The following is a 26,361-nucleotide window of genomic DNA, read 5'->3' as shown; positions in this document are numbered from 1 at the left end:
CAAGAGAATAGGCCAATAGTATCAATTTCGTATCTGACCTAAATAAATATCATATAAATATTGGACTATATCGACTATTACCTTCATTTAAAATGAAATAAGTGAAATGTGCGACCATATTCAGATTTCTGGTTGAGAGACATATTTAGATATAGCAAGTTGTAAGGAATCGCTGCCTTGCTTCGCAACTAATGACAGATATATGTATTGAAAATTTTGACCCTTTGTGTGTGAGGTACCAGAAGGAGTTCGCAGATATATATCATCTTCACAACAAATCTTGTTTGTATGTGTGACATTTGAAGAGAGGTGGATCCTTATTTCGATTTCTTTAAGCGTTTTGTTTTCTCAAAATATTGAATCCTATGTTGGGGAGGTATCAGAATAAATGGTCTGGTCCCTACTACCTTTATAACAGATAAAAATATTGAGATGTGCCAAGTCTAAAGGGAATCGGATGTTAATTTTGCGTTTTATGAGCTTCATGGGTATTTAAAATTTTGATCCTTTGTTGGGGAGGTACCAGAAGGAGTAGACCGATATATCCCATCTTCATAGCAAATTTTATATTATGAAGAGAACCGGATGCTTATTTTGGATTTTATATTCGCTTTGGTTATTTAAAACTTTGACCCTCTGTGGAGGAGGTGCTAGAAGAAATAGTCTGTTTTCTACCATCCTTATAACAGATTTTGTGTTGATGAAAATATTGAGATGAATGGAATCGGATGTTGAAATTTTATGGGAAGGTACCAAATTTGAAGGCAATCGGACACTTACATCCCTTTGTGGGGAAGGTACTTGATGGAGTGGACCGATATTGGCATCTGACCTAGCACTGATGCAAATATTAAAATTTACTAAGTTGGAGCAAAATCGGAATATCGTTTCTCTTTCTGTGCAAAAAAATATTTTTTGAAAATTTCGACCTTTTGTGGGGGATGTACATCTTAACACCAGACCTTAGGTTAATAAAAATATTGGGATGTGTAAAATTTGAAGACAATCGGACACTTACATCACTTTTTATGAGAGTTACAATTTTTCAAAATTTTGACCCTTTGTGGAGGAGGTTCTTATTGGAGTGAGCAGATATTGTCCATTTTCGCACCTGATGCAAATATTAGGATTTGCAAAGTCTTAAGTTTGGACCAAATCGAGAGTTATTGATTACTTATTTGAAAATGAAAAAATATCTAATTTTTCAATATTTTTTTTTTTTTTTTTGAAAAATTTGCAGCGTGTATTTTGTTTGTTATTTGCTTCAATTGTTGTTTCAACTCCAAGAATGAATTTTGATTTAAAAGTTCTTTCTTTAATCTCTTTTCTATAATATATAATTAAATATGGTATAAAAAAACACTCTATCGTTTTCTGAATGCTATAAAACAATTTGAATAATAATGGGCAAAAAAAAAATCTGTGCGAACATTTTTTTTCTTTATCATTTGCATTTATTACATTAAATAATTGAATAATTATATGAAATGAAATTTTGTGCATTAAACCATCAGTTTTATTAGATTTTATGATTCTTTGTATTCGTGCATGAAATCACTTCATTAAGGAATAATAATTATGCAGATTAATTATGACATTTAGGAATTACAAGTGTGGGATATACATGCAGACACACGCATGGAGGATGGTATTTAAAAAAGTTTTTTTTTGTCTTTTTTTGTATTAATCTATAAATATAACAAAAAGATTGGTCTCCATGGAGAAGGAAAAAGTCAAGGCTTACTGTTTCATTTTAATTCATCCAAATGTATGAGAAATATTTTCTGTTCGGGTGCAGAAACCCCTATTGAAATTTGACGTTTATTGCCATTCTAGGATCCTACTGAAATATTTTTGTAGTAAGGTGAGATAAAAAACAACAACAATGTCAAACGCCATAAATTTTACATTTTATCGAATGAAAGCAAAAAATGTCGATAGTAGCATCGAATTTAAATAAGTTAAATATAATAATAAGTTTAGATTTGTTCGAACTGGGTCACCTTTGGCACCAATTATGGTCTGAAAGGTCCAATGAAACAGTCACACGCTGCCCGAATGTTGCTCTGCGGTATTTTGACCCATTTCCGGCGAAGAGCTTGCTTGAGGTTATCGATACGTTGGTATTTTTAAGTTCAAACCTTGCTTTTCAAAATACTCCAGACACAATAGTTCAACGGATTGGTATCCGGAAAATTTGTTCACAGCCACGCGGGTTTCGATCAAGTCGCTTCTTTACTTTTCGAACCATTTCTGCTGAGTGCTCTAACGATAGCCAGTTGTGGTTTTCCAGCCAAATATAAAGAAATCACACTATCACGCTTGAATTCCATTACGAATAACTTTTTTTCTGGAAAATTCTCACCAAAATGCTTTTGTACGCTTGTAAACAATATAATGACTGGAATAATTTTAACAGCTGTCGGACGAGTGGCTTAGAAATGACAGCAGTCTTAAATTGGTTGCAGTTTTTTCATCTCACCCTCTTGTTTTTAATAAAAAACATTTAAAATTATTTTTCTTTGTCATTAGCCTTCATTTTCCTCTTTGTCTGTCCTCTTCAGATCCCTTTTTCTCTAACTACCTCTATAGTTAATCATCCCCTTCAGGCCTACAAAAAAAGTTTATAACTTCCACATTCCTAGTCCTATTATTTTCCAATTAAAATTTAAAGATTTAACGGGAATTTGGCTTCTTAAGGCCCAATTAAAAATCTTGTTAAAAATTCAGATTTATATCCCTTTTTGGTTCCTTAAATATGTTCATATTGAAAAGTCCTTTTTAGTTCCACATAAAAACATTAATTGACCTCCTCTAGCAGTTATGGCAAAATGTCCACTTTTTTGTTGCTTCACACGGAAAACAGTCTCTCACTTTATCCTTTAAGAATAAACAAAAAGTCTCAACATGGATTGAAAGTTAAAGTTTTCTCTTCCGTAATATCAGAGAGCGTCTTGACCCTCCCACATTTAAAATGCCTCTACAAATGTCCACATAATTCTTACAAAATGCTAAACGACGACGAATGTCGGCCTTTAAGAGACAACACATTTAAAAAAACGCGACAAAAGCTTTATTGATGTCAATTCAAATGGAAATAAATCACTAAACGGAAGTAGATTAGAAAGAAGAAACTATGGAAATAAATCAAGTTTTGAATTGATTTTCCTCTATGAAAAAGTCATTTTCATTCCATTATATAACTCGAGAAAACTTGTTTTCTAACAAACAGCGGCAAAAAATTCAAAAAAACGGGAGACACACACATAATAATGTCTCGTTTTCTATTACATTTTCATACCAGTGGCATTTGCTGGCTGGCTGGTTGTCATACACATGAACACACACACACACACACACACACGCACACAACCAAACAAGCCGACATGTAAGCGTGTGACACACATATCACACGATGTTCTAGCATAAATCCCCTCTTTGATAAAATGGAATTTAATAAAATTAATAGAAAAACTTTTTCAATTACATTTTTCGCTTTTTTGTGCAAAATTCGAACAATAACAACAACAGCAAAAAAAAGCAAGCTAAGAGGACTGGAAAAAAAGTCATAATCGTAATAATAATAAAAATGGGATGAATGGCTCACAAACGGCACAAAGAGATGAAGAGACATAAACGAAACTCTGCATATCATAAAAAAGCCTCAAAAAGTAATATCGACTGTGAAATGTTCAGGTCGGCTCAATTCGACTCTACTCGACTCGTTTACTTGGTGAGACAAACAGATAGACAGACAGAGAGCACAGGACCATAACAGTGTTGCAGTATTTGCTATTTAACTGCCACATATCCTCTCAATAGAAAACTTTCCAGACCTCTTTAAACAATTCACGTATTTGTTGGAAACAAATACACACACACATGTATATATGCAGCTCATACCACACACATTCAGCCAGGCTCGTGGCCCCCGTGTGTCACATTGAAAAGCCTCAATTTTTATTTGTAAATTTTTGTGTGCAGTAATAACAAAATTGTTGAATAACTGCCGTAAAATGAGAAGAAGAAGAAAAAAAGAAGGAAGCAAGACCAAAGAAAAAAGTAAAAAAAAAAAACATATAAGACTACATAATCACAAAATTGGATACAATTACATTTGGGCTTGACTAATAAAATATGACAAAATATTTTATTATAAGGTCTCTATGCGCAAAAGACATTTTCGCTCTGTATCTATGTGGATGTGCCTGTATGTATGTGTCTCTGTAATAACCTACACACACAAGGACATAAACAGAATATTCGTATTCATTCACCTTAAAATATATGAAGTCCCAGACAAAGTCACTCACTGGGTCGCTGGGAAATGCATTCAATGGGAAGTTGTGTCTTATAAGTGGGAGGTGGAATAATAAGTGTGGGTACTCCTGTCATACCTCATGTGAGTATTTATATTTTTATACCCTCCAACATGGAAGGTATATAAAGTTCGTTATTCCGTTTGGAATCATCAAAATAATTGTAGACCTATCAAAATATATATATTCTTGATCAGCGTAAAATTCTAGGACGGTTTAGACTCATGCGTCCGTCCGTCTATTGTAATCACTCTTGAGTCAAAATAAATTAAGATGGGAAGCTAAAATTTTCACAAATCAGTTTTTTGTGTGCAGGCAGGTCATGTTAGAAGAAAGGCCATATCGGTTTACGATATCGCATATCCCCCATATTACGGTACCACCCGATATTTGGTATTTTGATGGAATTGTCTGAGATTCCACACAAGGAGTTCTTTGCGACTAATTTACCCCCTGGTAGAGAGTTGTCGATATGGGTCCACGATATTGTATATCTCCCATATAACGGTACCTCCCGATAATCTGTATGATTCTAGCCAAATTTTTCAGTGGGATTGCCTCAAAATCCACACCAGGAGTTCCTTTCGAGTAGTTTGCCCTCTGGAAAAGAATTGTCTATATAGGTCCACCATATCGGTACATCTACGGCACTTCCCCATATTCAGTACTTTGATGATTATAGCCACATTTTACAATGGACTTGTCTTAAAATCCACACCAGGAGTTCCTTTTGAGTAGTTTTCCCCCAGAAAGAGAATTGTCTACATAGGTGTATATCGTGTATATCCCCCATACAACGGTACCTCCCGATATTCGGTATTTTCATGATTTGAAGCACATTTTTCAATGGAATTTTCTCAAAATCCACACAAAGAGTTCCTTCTGAGTACTTTATAGCCTGGAAGAGATCTGTTTATATATGTAGGTCCACCATATCTTATATACCTAATATAACGGTACCTCCCGATATTCGGTATTTGATGATTGTTGCCACATTTGACAAGGGAGTTGTCTCAAAATCCACACTAGGAGTTACTTTTTCTCACAAGTCGCAATTTAATGCTATGCTGAACTGGCTGTCCTTTACTCACTCGTATTTATAGCTCTTTATCTATACATGGAAGTTTCGGGGATCATTATCCGACATAATTGCAACAACGTCCATTCGTCCAAACAATTACTCATAAAAACCACAATACCTCGTAACTGCCAACGGAATCGTATTTATAAATACGAGTGAGTGGAATTAATGACGTCACATTGATGCGTAAAGAAAGAAGAATGGTTGAGAAAATAAAGCAATAATCATCTTGGGTCATTAAAAGCTCAACTCGAAAGAGGAAATTATCAAATGTCCACAAACAAAGGACCTTCGCCTTAATAAAAAAGGCGAAAATTTCTAATAATAACGGTTTCAATTAGTTTTCAAGCCAAGTATCGGAAAATATGAATTCGAAATTAATTCGAAGTCAATTAGCCAAATTTTCATTTTTATTTCAACGCAATCGTTTACAAGTAGTTTGACAATTAGTAATAAAATCAAAAAATGCGATTTAATAACCCCACACACTTTTCGAAGCAAAGGCTTCTTTTTATTCCCAAGGTTTATTGGGTGCTTCTGGACATTCCAGATATGCAACTTAACTTGGCTCGACATGTAAATGTGATGTTTGTAACTGCAGTCTTCTTTTGAACCAGCTATTTTTCATACACTGCCCTTGCAACCCCTCGTTAAACAAGACTCAAACTCAAACAACAATATGAAAACCTCAAACTCAAATACCTATACATTCACATGAATGTACGTGCACGTATTCCACCGCACACACACACGCACATACGTGTGAAAACAAAATCAAGCTAATAAAATGATTTTCATGCCTAACGCCTACAAATATCCCAACCAAGAAAGAAAAAAAAAGGAAGCTGTTGAAATGTTGAATTCAGGGCAAAATAGAATAGATTGCGGAGTTGCGGACTTCCATAGACAACAAACAAAATGTGGAATCTAAAGATGAAGAAGTTGTGCCCCACCACAAAGAACGGAGGGAGTGGGGGGGGGGGTTCTGGGAAACATATTCGAAATTATGCTGTTACAGCACAATTTCATTTCGGTTTTATTTCTGCTCCAGTTTATTCCCCTCCGAAACGAAACGAAACGAAACGAAAGAAAAGAAAATTGTATGAAAATTGGAAAAAATAGAAAGAAAATATTGTATTTACGGCAAGAACGTGCATAACAGTCGCCTACATGGCATGCAACGTGTCTTGGCATAGTCAGCGTTCTCGTTCGCTAGCTCACACCCACACTTACAAATACAAATTCAAATACCAAAAAGTGGTAAAAAAAAGTCTTGTGACACGGCAATGCCTTGCGGCATGTCCTTATAATCCACATACATGAATATGGGAATAATACACATAAAAACAATTACACATACATACATACAAACTGAATTTGTAGAATGTATAGAAAGGTACCTGACGATGTTGTGTAGGCATATATGTATGTATGTACGGGTGTGTGTTCGTATGTACAAACAAGTTAAGCTGACACATTTACCGATTACATTTGTACTGGGCAAACTAACGAGTTTTACCGCCATTATAACCGCTACGAGTATTCCATTCTGGGGCTTAGTACATTAAAACAACTTTGGCCTATTCTTAACTCTGCAACATCGTTAGAGTCGCCTTCCTCCCCCAACTCCTAGAACCAACATTATTTGCATTGGCCTGGTTGTTGGTTGCTGCATCCACTAATACTTGTTTCAAGAGCCGGGATTTTTTTCAGTTTGGTCGGGTTGTAAAACCGCTGAGTGAAATGATCACCTTAGCCTTATGTTTATGGTTGCTCGGCATTCATCTTGTTCGAGACATACATATGTGGTGGTGGTATTTGTGTGTATATTTCCTGTACAGGTTCGTCTGTGAGTGTCTTCAAAAGGTATACGGTGAAGATTTACTATAAGCTCAACAACATGACGAAGTGAGGAAAGCTTAGGAGTTATACAATTTTTGGAAAATTCTATTTTCCAATTTTTTTCTGTTTTGCTCTTTTTTTGGTTGTGTTGTTTTTAGATATTCCTGGTAAACATGAATATGTGAAGAGAGGCAGAAACGTAGAAGGCAGGGGGAGTTTGTCGGTAATTTAGCGAAAGGGGAAATATAAAGGGAATAAAATAAGGACCGTTTCCAGAATTCTCAAAATGCGAGAAAGAGAAAGTATTTTTGCTATAGATAAGGCCATGTAAAGGAATCACCTATAGCCATGAGCGAATCCATGGAAAACAGAAAAGCAGGTTCATTTTACATGTAGGGTCCTTTGTATTTTTAAATATTTGAAAGCCATACAGTTTAACTGATAATTCATGTAGACAAAAAACATTCCTGAAGACCATTAACGACTTTTCAAAGATCGTTTTCAATAACCGCTTGTGTAAAATTCCTTGCTTCTACTACATATTTTTTATTAAGACGCCTCTGTGTTTCCGCATGTGGCGTTCAGTTATGTTATTTTTGGCCGTGTCACTTTGACTGCTTTTCCAAACATATTTCTTTTTTTTTGTGGAAGTTGAGTGTTAAATAAGCGAAGTACAGGATTATGTTTTTCCTCTCTTTTTTTTTAGTTGTGGCTGTGTTTGTTCCAACTCTACCTGAGCCCATAACTGTGAATATGAAAAGCGAATGCAGGTTTGAATTATGTTGGCTGTTTGCCAGGTTGATATGCAAGGATTTCTTTGGCATATCATTGTTATTCTCTCCATACTTTGTATGTGTGTGTATGTAAGGCTGTGTGTTCGCTGTGAGTTCATACGGAAAAATACTTGAGCGAGTGTGGTTGTGTGTGCATTTGTTTTGTAATATGTTTGAGGTTTTTAGGTTTAGGAAATCAGATTAAATTGTAAAAACACATATGCAACTTGCAAACTCATGGATAACAGATTTGTTGTTGTTGTTGCTGCTGCTACAACAAATTTACCCTTTGCCTTACACTGCAATTCAATTGATTTTTCCTTGTTTCACCTTCTTCTTCTTTCCTTACAGTTTCCGCATAAATCGCATTGAATCGCCCATTTTGAAATACGATGAAGATTGTGGAGAATCTTTGACCATCTATGATTCCGATCGTGCCGATCCAGCTCGAATCATTAAGACATTTTGTGATACCTTCTCCAGGCCAATGGAAAAGGTGGACTTCGTCAGCACCAGTCCCTCGCTTTTTGTGCAGTTTGAATCGAAAACTGGCTCCTATAGTGGCTCATCGCTTTACTTCTGGGCCCACTATGACTTCTTCAACAACACCCGCTTTGGAGATCCTGTCCCTAATACTCTGTGCGATGAAGTTATGTACGCCTGGAAACATCCGGGAGGAAAGATTCGTTCGCCAATGAATTCATTGATATTCAAGCGGACTGGCGGTTCGGATGTCAGATGCCAATATAAATTTGTAACCGATCGTCGGCTATATGCCCGGGCTGTTATCGAAGTCAGTTCGGTAATGTTCAAGGAATTGCCCTACAACAACAATGCCTGCACGCGCTGCCATGAGGAGCGAGTAGATAAGCTGGTTATTTGGGAGGAGCGTGAGAAATTCCAAAACAATTTGGCCTGCTTCTGTGACAATATACCAAGACCGGTGCGAGTCATCTCCTCAGCGGATCAAATGAACTTGGAAATGATTGTACAGGGCCAACATGCCATAACTTCGTACTTCAAGAATCCCAATCCCCTGTTTGAGGCTTCGTATGAATTTGCCCATGGTCCGTTGTGTGGGCCCATTACTTTGGGTCCCTCGCCGGATGGCGAATTGGTATATCCCTACAAAAAGGCATTGGCCCTGGTGACGGGCCCCATGGCTGCCCAGCCGGAACATCACTATAGGCGAGAGAAATGCATCTGGGAACTAAAGGTGGCCTCCCAAAGGGATCTTTGGCTCAATTTGGAAAAGGCACGTTTTGGTGATCGCACCTGCGACAGCGCCAAGATTGAGGTTTACTTGGCTGGACGATTGGAACCACGATTTATTATATGCCCCGAAAACGTATCCTTGGCTCGGGATTTACCCATACTCTCAACTGCCGATTTGGGAGCTTTGGGTTCGGACCAAGAACCATTGCCGGTACTCATACAATACACCGGAGATGGCCAACCAGGCAAGAACATTTTCCGTTTGGTGTGGACCGAATTATTCCATTTGCCACGTAACCCGGATGGCAGCCTGGCTGCTTCACTGCTACAGGACAATGAGTGTAGCTTCAAGTGCCCTGGTAATCCGAATATTTGCCTGCCTCAACGTTTCGTCTGCGATGGCATACAAAATTGTCCCAATGTCAGCCACACCACCTCCCAACTGGAAGACCTTACCCAGCATTTGCAATGGAATTTGGAGCAACTGGATTTGTGGCACATTCACAAGGACCAGCCACAGCATTTGAGCAGTAAACTCCTAGACGACGAGTCGGCTATTTTGTGTGTGAAGAAGTACCAGCGCCGGGCCATGACTGTTGGAGAAATTGCCTTCTTTTCCGCCATTCTAGTATCGATAATCGTTTTAATAGTTCTCATATTACGTTTGATGTGTCGAGGGTCCAAGCACAAGGAAGCGACGAGTAGTTATTGAAAAGCAAGAGAGGGAGAATGAGAGAGAGTTATCTTGAGAGAGAGAGAAACGAAAAATAAGCAGACACTTGTCATTTACACGAATTTGTTGAACTTTTCTTGAAAAAAAACCCAAAAAAAAGAACTATACAAACACAAAGAAAAGAAAATAAATACACACACATACACCAACACCTTCTTATACACAACTAATAAAGTTATTTAGTAAATAGTTTGAATTGAATTGAAACAATAGCAATTATACTATTAAAACAAATCGGGGAAATAAAACGCAAAACTCTAAAAATCCAACCCGACATTATCCTACAAAAATGGAATTTTGAATTTTTAATGTAATTTTTGTTATTCTTTAAACAAAACAAGATACTGCCTTTGTTTGCCACCAGAAAATAAAATAAGATTTCCCTTTTTAAGAAACAAGGTCTAAGGCGAAGTGAGAAGGCGCCAGCCAATACCAGACCACGAAATATTAACTTTTAAAAAGTTAAAAGTAATTATTAATTAATTTACAATAATCAATGTCTGTCTTTAAAAAACTCAAAGATTTTTCACTTCACCCAGCAAACAATTTCAAGAACAGAACGTGATGTGAGTGTGGAGTAGTAGACACCACAGTACCCGCTCAGAAGACAAAATCCAATAAATGAAATCAATACAATAGATAACAAGCAACAAATAAACTTTAATGAAAAGAAAAAAAGACGAAAATGAAAACATGGAAAGAAATTCTAAAGAATGCCATATTTTTTGCACATAAACGCGAAGATATAGAGTAAAACGAAATCGATGAAAGAGAATAAATATTTTATGAATTTATATGGGAAATTATAGAGCAGCAACAATAAATAATACTTTTGGCCCCGCCTCCCCCCCTCCACCATTCCCCAAGCAGTTGTGTAAATTGGAAATTGTCAGGCAAAAAACAAAAACAAAAATAAAACCTCACAAGTTGATGTAAAAAAACAAAACATAAACAAATATACAAAACAAACGAGTAACCATGGATTGAATGACCCCCCCAAAACTCACAGCCGAGCTCTTCAATTTAGAGAAGATGCCAATGATTATGATTGTACACGTAGTTTTAAACGCAAATGCAACTAGCAATGTAAGATAATTATTATGATTATTGAGATAATTACCATAGTAATTATTTGTAAATGTAAGATTGTACGCATTTAGACAAACAAAGAAGAAGAAGAAAAAAACAAAGAAAGGAAAACCAAAACCCCCAAACAAATTATTGAAGATATATATAAAAAAAAATAATAAAAAGAAATTAAAAAAATATACCTGAACATCAGAGATTGCAGAATGTGTTTGATTTGTAAAAAATGGAGTTTAAGTTTGAGGTAATGTATAAAAACATTTTGATCAGCTAAGGGGACATTTGCTATTACCAAGAATTGTAAATTATGAAGTCTATGTTAAGTTAGAATTGAAAATTGTGGATATAACCCCCAAAACAGGAGGTTTCGTAATATAGATATACAGGGTGAGATGAAAAAAAAACTGCAACAAAGTCAAACGCCATAATTTTTATACCCTCCACCTTGGAAAGGAGGGTATATTAACTTTGTCATTCCGTTTGTAACATCCTTAAATATTCGTCGTATACCCCATAAAGTATATATATTCATAATCAGCATAAAATTCTAAGTCGATTTAACGATGTCCGTCTGTCTGTCTGTCCGTCTGTCTGTCTGTCTGTTGAAATCACGATACAGCCCACATTATTTGACGTAGAGCGCCAAAATTTAGCAGAGCAATTGGTATTGTGTCTAGGATGGTTGGTATTGAAAATGAGATATATCGGTCCACGTTCTGGTATAGTCCCCATATAACGGTACCTCCCGATATTCGGTATTTTGATGATTTATGCCACATTATTTAACGGATTTGTCTGAAAATTGGTATTTGTAGGTCATAACTGGTCCCTGTATGTGTGGCAAAACATAGCATATATAGGTCCGATATTCGATATTTTGATTATTTTTGCCACAGTTTTTAACGGATTTGTCTAAAAATTGGTATTTGTTGGTCATAATGAGTTCCAGCTCCGGTGGCGAAACATTGCATGTATGGGTCCATGATTTGGTATAGCCCCCATATAACGGTTCCTCCCGATATTCGGTATTTTGATGGTTTTTGCAACATTTTTTCACTGATTTGTGTAAAAATTGGTATTTGTGAGTCATAATGGGTCCTAGTTCGTGTGGCGAAACATTGTATGTATAGGTCCACGTTTTGGTATAGTCCCCATATAACGGTAGCTCCCAATATTCGGTATTTTGATGATTTTTGACTGATTTTTTCACGAATTTCACTGAAAATTTGGTAGTTGTAGATCATAATGGGTTCCAGTTCGTGTGGCGAGTCATTGTAATTATAGGTCCACGTTTTGGTATAGCCCCCATATAACGGTACCTCCCGATATTCGGTAATTTGATGATTTTTGAACCTTTTTTCACGTATTTGTCTGAAAATTGGTATTTGTAGGTCATAATGGGTTCTAGCTCGGTTGGCGGAACCTTGCATGTGTAGGTCCACGATTTGGTAGAGCCCCCATATAACGGTACCTCCCGATATTCGGCATTTTAATGGTTTTTGCCACATTTCTTCTAATGTTTCCTTTACCCTAAGGTGGAGGGTATTAAAAGTTTGGCCCGGCCGAACTTAATGTTTTTTTACTTGTTACATTTTTTCAAATTCTATTGAATGAAAGCAAAAATATCGGAATTAGTATCAAATTTTAAAATAAATTTAGATTTGTTCGAATTGGTCACCTTTGGCATGAAATATGGCCTTCAAATGACCAATGAAACCGTCACACGCTGCCCGAATGTTGCTCTGCGGTATTTTGGTCCAATCCCAGCGAAGCGCTTGCTTGAGGTGATCGACACTTTGGAATTTTTTTGTGCCAACCTTGCTTTCCAAAATACTTCAGACACAATAGTCCATCGGATTGGTATCCGGAGATTTTGATGGCCATTGTGTGTTAGAAGTGAAGTGAAGAACCCCATTTTGTAACCACTCTTCGGTGACGCCTGCTGAGTGCGATGGTGCTGAGTCCTGTTTGAATGTCCAAGGTCTGCGGCCAAAATGTTTGCGTGCTAAAGGCTTTAATACACCCTTCACAATATTTTCGCGATAATATTCGGCATTTATTCTGATACTAAGGGCGACCATCGGCTGTTATGGCGGCCCACACCCACACCATGCCCGGCGCTTTAGTTCTGGTGACCAACCGAAGGTGCACATTTTTAGCTGACCTCTTTGGGAAGTAAACACGATCATTTTGTTTGTTTACAAACTGCTGGACAAGGCATATTTTCTCATCGGAGAATACCAAATTCGGCAGTTCACCACTTTCGGCCAAGCGAAGCAACTCGTTTGCTCTTTTGAGTATATTTTCTTTCTGCTGCGGTGTAAGTTCTTGCACTTTTTGGAATTTCATTTTTCAATATTTGCCGAATGGAATTTTGCGATGTGTTCAGCTCACGAGCCATTTTTCGGCCACTGCGACGCGGGTTTCGATCACGTGGCTTCATTACTTTTCGAACCATTTCTGCTGATGTTGCTGTTTTCTTCCATCCACTTCCTTGACGTCGGGCTACGCTACCAGTATCACGGTAACGAGCGATGATACGAGACACAAAAGATTTATTCACATTTAAATGCTGGAGTGCTCTAACGATAGCCACTTATGGTTTTCCAGCCAAATATAAAGAACTCACACAATCACGCTAGAATTCCATGACGAATACCTTTTTTTCTGGAAAATTCTCACCAAAATGCTTTTGTACGCTTGTAAACAATAGAATGAGCTGTCACTTTTAACAGCTGTCGGACGATTGGTTTAGAAATGACAGTCTGCAGTCCGTAGTTTGTTGCAGTCTGAAGTTTGTTTCACCTCACCCTAGGGTCAGAACAAATTAAATGTTTTGCACAGAAAAGTGTTTCTTCTGCAGGCTGGTCAAGTTCAAAGATGTGCTATATCGGTATATTTTAGCAACATTTTCAATGGAATTGTCGCAAAATCCACACAAGGAGTTCCTTCTGAGTACTTTACTCCCTGGAAGAGAATTGTCTATATTGGTCCACGTCATCATATAGCCCACATATAGCGGTAGATCTCTTTATTCGGTATGTTTATGATATTAGCAACATTATTCAAGGAATATATTCATAGAGTCCTTTGTGTACTGATGTAACGTTACATTCTCTATAGACTCAAGGATGTGTAGATTTTTCAAACATTCATTTGAACAGTTTACTCATTTAGATATTTCAAATTCCTGTCCCCAGTCTTGTTAGTGTACAATAATTAAATTAATTTACAAATTCTATTTATTTACACAAATACCTGGAACAATTTAATCATGAAATTGTCATGGGTATTAGTATGTCCCTTGTATTATGGCCAGTCGATGGAATAATTTATGAAGTACACATACAAACTGAATCCGATAACATTTACACAGAGCAACACAAAAAAGCCAACAAATTGCTAGGGTTCTATGTTCGAATGAAAACAATTATACGGGTTTCGTTGTCTATGATACCATTTCGAATAAACTGATGAATGAAAATAGAAATTAGATAAAATACTTTTTTTAAGATTTTCACTTTTACAGCAATTTTTTGTTGCACAGTGCCATGTGCCGTTCAAAAAAGAAGACAGTTCATAGTTCAATTGCGAAACAGTAGCCCAGAAAAGGTCATTCAAATAACAACCACCAGGAAATGTCACTTCGCATAAATGAACGACTTGAGAAAATGGTTTGGTGGATCAATTACTATCATGCCTTGGTGTTGGGTCTGATGCCTGGACTATATAACAAAGATACTCGAAATTTAAAATCTCCAAAAATCTACATAGCCTACAGTGTTATAATACAATGTGTCTTCATGCTGCTGACACCAATGGCCACGCCCTTCATGGCCAGCAGAGAAGAACAGGAAGACTACTACATGAATAGGAAATTAATCTTGAGGTGGACCTACCACATTGGCAAGACGGCACGGATTCTCGTCAACATTGTTATGAGTCTGGAGATTTGGTTTAAGCGTGGACGGATGATACGACTTTATGAGGACTATTGGAAATTTGTTAGGAAATACCAGCAGTTTTGTGCGTACCACGATATGGAGCCGTACATGGAGCAGGAACTGGCCACTGTGAGGACAAATACAATTTACAAATTTGGCGTTTGTCATGCCAATGCCATTATAATGTTCATTCTCTTCATTCGAATGCAAAAGGAGCGTAGCTGGACATATATGCTTATGATTCTGGTTAATCTTCTGCAGAGTCAATTTTTGCTTCAAGTCAATGTGACATTTGATTTAATTTTATTTCGAATGCATTTGCATTTTGTCTTTATCAACAAGGTCCTCCAACATACATCACAGAGGAGTACTCGTGGGGAACTATTTTGGAGCTATTGGACCCTGTATAATATGCACTACGAATGTTATCATCTGTCACAGAGATTCTTGAGGATATGGCAGGACATTACCTTCTTCTGGATGATAAAAATTTTCACCACCAACATAGCGCTACTCTATCATGCGGTACAGTTTACCAATGGCAGCATAGAATCGGATAATACCCAAGACCTAATTGGCACCATGACCATTGTATTATTCTATTGGGATACAACGTTGACAATGAAAGCCATCGATGGTATTCTCTCGTCCTGCAATCAAACAAATGAAGTATTACGAATCTATGCCAATGAGAAAGGGGAGAGAGGTCACCTCCATCAGCAGAGTCAATTCTTAAAAATGGCAAGTTAAGAGGGAATTTTAATAGACACCGGATTAGGCCAATTAACTTCTCTCTCATTGCAGATAACACAATTCCACCAATATTTGGCCTGTCACAAGTTACAATTCAACATTTACGGACTATTTCCCCTCAACAAAGCCACCTGCTTCAGATATTTTTTTTTCGCTTTGGTCCATCTCATTGTTTTGCTGCAGTTTGATTTGAAATCAAAGATGTGAAAAAAATAAACTGTTTTTATTAATATATAATTTTGTAATTGTTACAACTAGGTTCGGTATTAATTTTTACCAATGTACGATTCTACATATCATTAACCAGTAAAGAAAAGTCAAAAGTCGGGCGGGGCCGACCATACGATACCCCACACCACTATGTATATTTAGTACAGCTCCCGTAACAAAAGAATTTATATTGGGAATTTATTTGAAGCAGATCATACCACCTATCAACCTTTGTCTTTAGAGCAGATATAATTTGGTCTCAGAGCGAACTAATATATTGGAGGTATTTCCAATTCTGAGTTTATTTTCACTAAATTTGACTGAGACATTTTAATCTTAAGTGCGGTATATCACTTCGAGAAGGATTACATTTAAGAAATATATATCGGAGCCTAGTTCCACAAATGAAAACGTACGTCCTGAAATTCACTAAGTTTGGTCTGATATTAGCCATTAGTTGCATAATAAATCTGAAATTGGAATATCCTGCATATGCGAATATGAGAGACTTAAACACAGGGTGAGATGAAAAAACTGCAACCAATTTCAGACTGCTGTCATTTCTAAACCACTCGACCGACAGCTGTTAAAATTATTCCAGTGACAGCTCATTATATTGTTTACAAGCGTACCAAAGCATTTTGGTGAGAATTTTCCAGAAACAAAGTTATTCGTAATGGAATTCAAGCGTGATAGTGTGATTTCTTTATATTTGGCTGAAAAATAACAAGGGGTTATCGTTAGAGCACTCCAGCATTTATTCAGAAATGTGAATAAATATTTTGTGTCTCGTACCATCGCTCGTTACAGTGACACTGGTAGCGTAGCCAGACGTCAAAAGATGAAGTCAGCCGAATATGTGCTCCTTCGGTTGGCCACCAGAACTCAAGCGCCGGCCATGAGAATGGTGTGGGCCGCCATAACAGCCTATGGTTGATCTCCGCTCGTATTAACCGACCGTGGCATCAGAATAAATGCCGAATATTATCGCGAAAATATTCTGGAGGGTGTATGCAAACCTAGGGCACGCAAACATTTTAGCCGCAGACCTTGGACATTCCAACAGGACTTAGCACCATCGCACAAAATTAGGCTCCTCGCTTCATTTCCAGCGCACAATGGCCACCAAAATCTCAGGATAACAATCCGTTGGACTATTGTGTCTGGAATATTTTGGAAATCAAGGTTGGCACTAAAAAATACCAAAGTGTCGATATTCGGCCAGTGTGTGACGATTTCATTGGCCGTTTGAAGGCCATAATTTGTGCCAAAGGTGACCATTTCGAAAAAATCTAAACTTATTCTAAAATTCGATGCTATTTCCGACATTTTTTGCTTACATTCAATAAAATTAAAAAATTGAAAAATTATGGCGTTTGACGTTGTTGCAGTTTTTTTTAACTCACCCTGTATATCCCCAGTGTATATTGTGGTATTTCTAAGGAATTCGGTACAATTCACTTTCTAGTCGAATTCGAGAATTATCCTAATTTCTACAAAAAATAACGCCAAAATGTCTAAATTCACAAACATGTCAAAACGTCTCTAACACGACAGGCCATTGACCCCTCACCCCCAACAACAACTCTCTAATTCAATCTCCATACTCTACTCCAATAATGAAATCAACCAGCTATCTGTCGAGTCAATGCCTGCATCCGTGTGTGTGTGTGTGCATGTGTATGTGTGAATGTGTTTGTAAAATGAAAAACATTTTAATTATTTACATTATTGTCGATTGTATTAAGTTACGGCAATTAATTTAAATTTTAAAATACCCCATTGTCGAGCGTTTACGTAATTGGAGAATAATGTAAACGAATGCTGTCACTCCTATTTCCATTCGAGCTGCCGCCCCTTTGCGCCGTCCTTGTCCCTGGCATGTGTGTATAATTTAGCTCTTATCATTTGTTACTCTAGTTTATTCTGTGTTTTTTTTTTTTTTTTTTTTGCATTGTATTATTAATTATAAAGTTGTGTGTTTGAACAATGTAGGCGTGTGAGCATCAATGTTTGCGTGCCAACGAATGGATGTTTGTGTGTCTGTGTGTGTGTTTGTGTGCGATTCCATATAAACTATCCATAAATTATCCTTAGTTTGTCTGTCTGTCTGTCGGCCTTTTAACATGCACACGCACACCTACACAGGCATGTGCTTGTGATTGTATGTGGTTATTTAGCAAATATGCCATAGAGACACAGAGATAGAGAGAGATTGTGTTTGTGTTTGTTTGGCCGTGTCCGTGTCCGTGTCCATGTCCATGACCAACTCTCAAATTGTCATTTGTTTATTAATTATGTAAATAGAGATGAAATTTAGGTTAGACCATCAATAAATTGTTTATTATTCTATGGATAATTTGCACAAATGGATTTAGTTGTGGTACTTCCGTTTAATTTGGAAATTGTTTATGGCCAATTGAAGCCAGTGGCTTAACATGTGGCAAGAAGTGTGCAAACATTAAACTATCCCATGTGCCCACTGCAAACATCTACATATGTGTGTATGGGTGTGTGTGTTGTGAGTCAAATGGTTGATATCTTGGTATCAAATCAAAATGACAAAATGGCCACAGAGAGGGGTATAATCGAACTCTATTATAATAGCCAGATATTACATATCATCATTGTCATGCTTAAGTGTTCTATATGTCGTTTTCGACTTTTTGAGATATAAGTAATTTTTATGGACTTCCGGTATGTCCTTCCTGAATGTTTGTTTGATTTCCTGTAATCCGTTTCGAGAAATGCACGTATAGATCCTAAATTGGTGAGGGGTTAAATCAAATTTTTTTATATATCATTTGATACGGCCAAAACGTGTCTCATCGAAATAACGGTCTTAGATCAATCCGTTTCAGGACATTTGGAGTCGATCTAGCGATGTCAGTCCGTCTGTCTGGTGCGCTCGACCACTCTCGAAGGGAGTATCCGATTTGGTCCAACATAGATCGAGTTCTTTGATGGGCAATATCAGTCCACTCCTTCTGGTACCTCCCCCACAAAAGTTCGACATTTTCAAAAAAAAAAATATTTTACTGCAGAGAGAGAAAGGATAATCCAATTTTGCTCCATCTTTGCAAATCCTAATATTTGTATCAGCCCGATTGTCTTCAAATTACGCACATCACAATATTTTTATTAAGCCAAGGTCTGGTGTGAAGATGGAATATATCGGTCCACTCCTTCTTGAATAACCCCGGAAAGGGGTATAAATTTTAAATATACATGAAGCTCACAAAACGTGAAATTACCATTCGATTCCATTCAGACTTGGTACATTTCAATATTTCCAACAACGCAAGATATGCTATAAAGATGGTAGATATCGGACCATTCCTTCTGGTACCTACCCCACAAAGAGTCAAAATTTGAATAACCAAAACGATGATAAAATCCGAAATAATCATCCGGTTCTCTACAAATTTCAGGTATGCCATTATTTTTACTAACACAAGATCTGCTGTGAAAATCGGTGAACTCCTTCTTGTACAAAAGGTTTAAATTTTTGAAAAAAAAATCGCTCATAAAACGCGAAATAAGCATCCAACTATCTTCAAACTTCAAACATCCATTCGGTTGTGAAGATGATAGATATTTGTCAACCACTTCTGGTATCTCACACACAAAGGATCGAAATTTCCAATACTTATATCTGTCATAACTTGCGGAACAATTCGGCGATTCTATACGACTTCCCATATCTAAATATTTATCTTAATCAGAAATCTGGCATTTCCGCATTTTAGCCAAAAGTCATTCGATTTAGCAGGTCTGCTCTAAATAATCTGTATTTTAAAAGACATTTTCTTTAAAAGCGGAAAGAGACAAGGATTTTTCTAAACTGTTAGGCCCCAGAGTGACTTTTCATTAATCTATTTAAAAAAATATAGTGTTCGCCTAAAAATTTGAAACACTTCCTAGAAACCCTCTCAAGGAAATTAAGAAAACGTGTTTGAGCTTTTCTGTCGTCCTTGCAGACATAAATCCTCTTAGCCTCTTCTGTAAAATTAAATTAACAGAGATAATGCAAAGATCCAAAACAACCTCTAAAACCCCCTGTGCATGCTTATTTTGCAATAATAATAAATTTAATTTCTACAATGGTTTCGAATGATTGCTTCGAATAATTGTTATCGACAATAGCAACAAATGCGTTTCAATTGAGAGTTTATTGTTTACCAGACTTTATCTTCTCAACGCAATTAAATAAGTAATTAAGTAATGCAGTAGCACAAGCACAAGCAGACAGCAAGAAAGCCAGCCATGCCAGCAATTACTTCAAGGGACTGAATGGCTATCTATCTACAAAAACCACCAACAACAAATTTTATTTATTTCCAACATATCCTATTACAATGAGATATGATAGCGTAACTTAAGGGAACATTAATAAAAATGGATTTGGAAAATCATTTATTGCTGGGCCATGGTAATTTGGAGAAGTGGAAAACAAATCCCAGCAAAAAAAAAACTAATCATTGGAAGGTGAGGATTTTAAGCCAGGCCTTATTTAGTTTTTCTTTCATCGGAAATAAGCAGTTAATCTCTCTAGTATCCAAAAAATAAGTATTTATTTCCAGACTAATTTGCGGTCATTGTTAAAAATTATTTTGTCATCCGATCTATAATGAATGTTTTGCTGGGATGCAATTCTCTAAGTGTGGTTTTGTTCAACACAATACAATTACAGAACTAATATTTTAAACCTGTTCGAAAAAATAACACCAATCCCATCCCCAATACAAGAAAAAATGTTCGTCTTTTCTCTTTAATTTAAAATCCTTGATTTCCATATAAATCATTGAATCAAAATCTACAGCCACAATTTATGTTCAATAAAAAATAATTTTTTTAAACTAAAGCCAAAAAGAAAAAAACGTTCAAGATAATTTTCATAGTTTATTCACTACTTTTTATTATCCAATTAAATTTAATTGTATTATCAAGGATATTTTCCACTCTGGTGAATTTCTGACCAAAAAGGCCAACAAAACACCACAGCTCGAAACGCAAAGTGTAAAGCAGAAAAAATGTGTCAGCATAAATCCATTCAAAGACACAGCAACAAAACCAAACCACACAAAGATGTGAAAGGAAAAATCATTTTTTTTTTTTTTTGAAATTCTATTTGAAATTCGGTCTGCTGACAATGAGCAGGAGATAACAAGAAATCCAAGCAATGGCAATGAAATCCAAGCAGATGCCGTTGATGCGAATGGAGGTGCTGATGCCGATGATGATGTTAATGCTGCCATGGCAATAGTGGTGACAAGCTTTGTTACTTTACCCGGGCGAAGGTAAAAAAATCCAGAGAAGAAAGCATCTTGGTGTCACAGCCAAAAAAAGAAAAACAAGTTCGGTTTTCTTTGCCAGCCACAAATAAAGCCTTAAAATTGTCAAAATATTCCCAAAATACAACGAGCAAAGAGACAGCCAACAACACACAACGGCCACAGCAGCAATCTTTTAGTCAAATCCAAAGACGGAAGTGGTAAAAATCCATGGAGAATCATTTCAATGCAAGGTAGAGAGTGTGTGTGTGTGTATGTATGTTTGCTAAAGAAACCAGAAGTAATAGCATTCACTATGTTCACCACCACCAGCAGAAAGACCACAAGAAGTGCTGGAGCGGAAACGGAAACGAGCATTAGAAAGGGCGAAGCGTAGAGGGAAGAGGAAGAAAAGAAAAAAAGGCAACACCAGTGCTTGAATCAATATCCCCAGTTCGACATTAGATTGCTTATAAGTAGGTGGTACATTTACCTAAATATTTTTGTGGCAATAACGAGGTAAGTTATAATTGGGACATTGGCATAAGAGAGCATAAAATTTAACTACAGCGATTGCATAAAGATAAATGTCAAGAATTAATGGTAACACTCGAAGGAAGAGATATAAGTTGGGTATTCGTTCAGGGAGGCAAATAGATGTGAATATTATTCGAATTTGATATGCGGGGAGGTATGGCAATAACTATATTTGTACTAACATCGCCCCAAAAATATCAAAAACCACGTAAAAAAACTGTAAGTTCGACAGGGCCGAACTTTGAATATCCTCCAGCATTTGAAACGAATTTGGCAATATTCAAAAAAAAAATAACATAAAATCCCTTAAAATTCTGTTAAAATCCTAAAAATACTGAATGTAGCCATTGTATTAGGGTCTATACGACGACGTGGACCTGCATAGACAACTTTTGTCGTAAACCATTGCAATATTCAAATGCGAAACTTGAAAAAATCAGTCTAAAATAATTAGCATACCGAATATCGGGAGGTTTGCTTAAATCATCAAAATGCATGACCCATTGAAACCAAAAGTCCTGCATTCATAATACAAATTTGAGTAAAATTTTAGCAACCTATTTTATTTCGTTCGGAAGCTAGAGTGATTTCCACAGACGGACAGACAGACGGATAGACGGACGGACATCGCTCAATCGACATAGAATGTTATGCTGCCAAGAATATATTCAGGCTGAGAAGCAAAAACTGCAACCAATTTCACACTGCTGCCATTTCTAAGCCACTCTTCCGACAGCTGTTAAAATTATTCCAGTGACAGCTCATTATATTGTTTACAAGCGTACAAAAGCATTTTCGTGAGAATTTTTATTCGTGATGGAATTCAAGCGTGATAGTGTGATTTCTTTATCGTTAGAGCACTCCAGCATTTAAATGTTAATAAATCTTTTGTGTCTCGTACCATCGCTCGTTACCGTGATACTGGTTGCGTAACCCTAAGTCAAGCAAGTGGACGGAAGGGAAGAAAACAGCAGAATGGTTCGAAAAGAAGAAATGATAAAATTAAAGAAATGCCGATGGTCGCTCTCCGCTCGTATTAATCGATCGTGGGATCAGATTAAATGCCGCAAAAATATTCTGGAGGGTGTATTAAAGCCTTGGGCATGCAAACATTTTGGCCGCAGACCTTGGACATTCCAAAAGGACTCAGCACGCGCCACCCAAGGTTCCTCGCTTCATTCCCAGCTCACAATGGCCAAAAAAATCTGCGGATACCAATCCGTTGAACTATTGTGTCTGGAGTATTTTGAAAAGCAAGGTTGGCACTAAAAAATACCAAAGTGTCGATCACCTCAAGCAAGCGCTTCGCCGGGAATGGGCCAAAATACCGCAGAGCAACATTCGGCAGCGTGTGATGGTTTCATTGGTTGTTTGAAGGCCATAATTCTTGCCAAAGGTGACCAATTCAAACGAATCTAAACTTATTCTAAAATTTGATGCTATTTCCAACACTTTTTGCTTTCATTCAATAAAATTATTTTTTTTTATCTCACCCTGTATATCCTATATTTCAGCCTCTAAAGCTCAATCATCAATTGATAACACATTTTAATAACTTATCTAGAGAAACAGACTATTAAGATTGCGCTGCTAAATCCCAATGGGTCGGATCGATGCTTACTCCAATCATCAGTGTTAATCCTCTTCCCAAACTTTCCATACCGTACCTCGTTACAAGCATGGCATCAACTCTCTACATCATTTCCATTTTTAGGTAATTTCACCAAAACTAAAACAACAATTCGATTGAGTTTCGGTCTTTGTATGGAGGGGTCTATTAGGTAACATGTACAAATTTTCCATTTAACTAAACAGTTTGAAACAATTGTGAAGCGATTGACATGAATTGGGATTGACTCCAAGTCTATGGTCGGCCGAATGGGTCATAGGCCTAACAATGGCCACCACCACATAGTGTCAACATGAATATCAAATAATGAAACCGAAATACCTATAATCGAATAACCCCCCGAAACGAACTACAAAAGGATTCCAAGAGAGTCCTCAGTACAAGCGTAACGTAATCACAGCCATGGAACGTTGCAGGCAAGACTAAGACCCGACCGGCCACAACTTCTTATTTCTAATTCATGTCGCATACCAATACGAATTTCTCATAAATCATTCCCGTTTAATTAAACTGAGCTCAGCGTGACATTCCTTGGCAAATGCTATTGCTGCCGCTTTTGACCTCCAACGCACACACTCACACACATACACACCTTACCTCTCCCCTCCACATCTCTCTCTTGCTGAGCCTTGATGGCTCAAAGTTACTCCCCAGTAACTAGACAACTGAGCAAACATTTCAAACCATCCACCCAATTTAGGAGGAGTGTTGATGGAGAGGAGAGCTGGTACAGAGAGCATTTATGTCGAGTAGAAGGAAAACAATGATGTTCGATGGATAGTTGCATGGTCCAAGACGAAGTTGGAAGAAGAGAGAGAGAGTGCAAAGCAAAGAAGAAACGGTGCTGCCAATTGTCTGCGTGTGTGTGTGTAAGTGTTTGTTGGGCAATGTAGGTGATAAATATTAAGTGCTGGTCCCTGTACTTTTCACCACTAAATGGGATATTGTTAGTGCACCACACACACACACACACACACCCACCCATAACCAGATACAGCCAGCCAGCTAGCCGAACGACCGACCACCTGCCGTTTATGGTCGTAACGATTTTATGCGAGATGATATCATTAAATGTTTAATAAAAATCCCTGTTAAAAGAATTGAGCTTGAATTCTTATTGCGTTTTTTGTTTTGTTTGGTTGCGTTTGCTGCGATTTTGTTTTAATAAAAAACCATAAATAAATAAATGTTGTCTGTCCCGCAACCGATTGCCCGCCAGTGGTCGGTGAAGGCTCGGAATGTACAGGTGTTTTATTGTAAATAAATGTGTATTTTGTTGCAACAAAAAAAAAGGAAACTACAACAACACCATAGGATACATATTTACAACACCTAGGCATGAATATTGGTATTTGTTGTAGGTGTCGATTGAATACATAATTAACATGCTTTATTAATTAAACATAATGAGGTTTAACGCGGGGTTTATGTTGTTGCTGCTGCCGCTGCTGTGGTAGTTCTGATCCGGCATTAATAACCAATTTAAGGATTTAACTTCAACAAATTATGATGCAGGGATAACGATATTGCACATGTTTGTTCATATGCGTATGTATGTGTTTGTGTGTGTGTTTTAAATCACATCCCGTAATTAGGCTAGTTACGGCTGTTGGCTGTTGACAATATCGGCTTTTAACACCAATAAACTTTCAATAGATATTAAATTCCGCAATTGAAGTGTATAAAAATAACAGTTCATAAAGCAGACTACACTTTTTAAGCGGGCTACTGCACCTGTGTTGTATTACTTTAGAATACGCTGCAGCTGTTCTTAAATGAAAAATATAATAATTGAACAAATCATTTGCTATTACATGCCCTGCAGCTCTTTTATTAAATTAGACAGTCTTAACTATACTCTACACCACAAGGTGGTCTGGCCATTATGTCTTTGTGCATTTCTTTGTAACAGCCAAAGGAAAAGAGATAAACTCATAGTTCCTCTTGATGATCCGCATAGAATCACATTCTAAGTCGATGTATGCATGTCCGTCAGTCTGTCTGTCCAAGTATTTTTATATACAACGTACAGGTCGCATTTATTTTCCGGTACAGATTTTCCCTATAGAAGTTAGAGATAATCGGTCAAAAATTACTTATAGCTCCCATATATATCTTCGTCCGATTTGCCTTTTAGTGTGCACCAAATGTGTCATATCAGCCCAAATCGGATGGAATTTTGCATATACTACCAAATTAAGCCTGGAAATATGTATGCCAAATTTGATTGAAATCGAATTAGACATAGCTAAAGTTCTCATATATATATATTGCTCATCCGATTTGATATTTTTGTCCTCCGCAGCCATAATATGCACTCTGTAACAACGATAATGCGGCTCAGAAATGCCTTACCCAAATTTTATCGATATCGGTTCAGATGTGGATATAGCTCCCATTATGGCCTACAGACGGCTCATGCTGCCCGAATTAACACACGTTGCTCGAATGTTGCTCTTCGATATTTTGGCTTTAGGTGATCGACACTTTGGTATTTTTTAGTGCCAACCTTGCTTTCCAAAATACTTCAGAAACAATAGTCCAACGGATTGGTATCCGGAGATTTTGATGGCCATTGTGCGAGGAACCTCATTTTGTAACCATTCTTGGGTGGCGCGTGCTGAGTGCGATGGTGCTGAGTCCTATTGGAATGTCCAAAGTCTTCGGCCAAAATGTTTGCGTGGCCAAGGCTTTAATAACCCTCCAGAATATTTTCTCGATAATATTCGACATTTATTCTGATGCCATGGTCGATTAATACGAGCGGAGAGCGACCATCGCCTGTTATGGCGGCCCACACCATCACCATGGCCGGCGCTTGAGTTCTGGTGGCCAACCGAAGGTGCACATTTTCAGCTGAACTCTTTGGCAAGTAAACACGAGCGGATCATTTTGTTTGTTTACAAATTGCTGGACAACAAATGTTATCTCATCGGAGAAAACCAATTTCTGCCAAGCAAGTTCA

General features: G+C 37.2%; 2 protein-coding genes across 3 annotated transcripts in view; both read left to right on the top strand.

The window, feature by feature from the left end:
* Nucleotides 1–10,655, top strand: part of LOC101888774 (uncharacterized) — a 177,615-nt gene extending 166,960 nt beyond the window's left edge. For both annotated transcript variants that reach the window (XM_011294932.3, XM_011294933.3), the window contains exon 9: nucleotides 8,367–10,655. In XM_011294932.3, the coding sequence (XP_011293234.2) occupies nucleotides 8,367–9,942 (1,576 nt within the window). In that variant the 3' untranslated portion in view covers nucleotides 9,943–10,655. The remainder of the gene's footprint in view (nucleotides 1–8,366) is intronic.
* Nucleotides 10,656–14,720: 4,065 nt separating this feature from the next.
* LOC101888598 (putative gustatory receptor 58b) lies at nucleotides 14,721–15,743 on the top strand. Its single transcript, XM_005185236.1, has one exon. It carries the CDS (start codon nucleotides 14,721–14,723, stop codon nucleotides 15,741–15,743), a length of 1,023 nt encoding a protein of 340 aa, XP_005185293.1.
* The last annotated feature ends 10,618 nt before the right edge of the window (nucleotides 15,744–26,361 follow it).

This window comes from Musca domestica, unplaced genomic scaffold (genome assembly GCF_030504385.1).
Source record: "Musca domestica strain aabys unplaced genomic scaffold, Musca_domestica.polishedcontigs.V.1.1 141, whole genome shotgun sequence".
Classification (NCBI taxonomy): Eukaryota; Metazoa; Arthropoda; class Insecta; order Diptera; family Muscidae; genus Musca; species Musca domestica.
The sequence above is the reverse complement of the archived record's forward strand: the minus strand, read 5'-3'. Positions and strand labels throughout refer to the sequence as shown.

Coding starts and splice junctions, on each gene's coding strand:
- LOC101888598 (XM_005185236.1), top strand. CDS start 14,721: ATGGTTTGGTGGATCAATTACTATCATGCCTTGGTGTTGGGTCTGATG.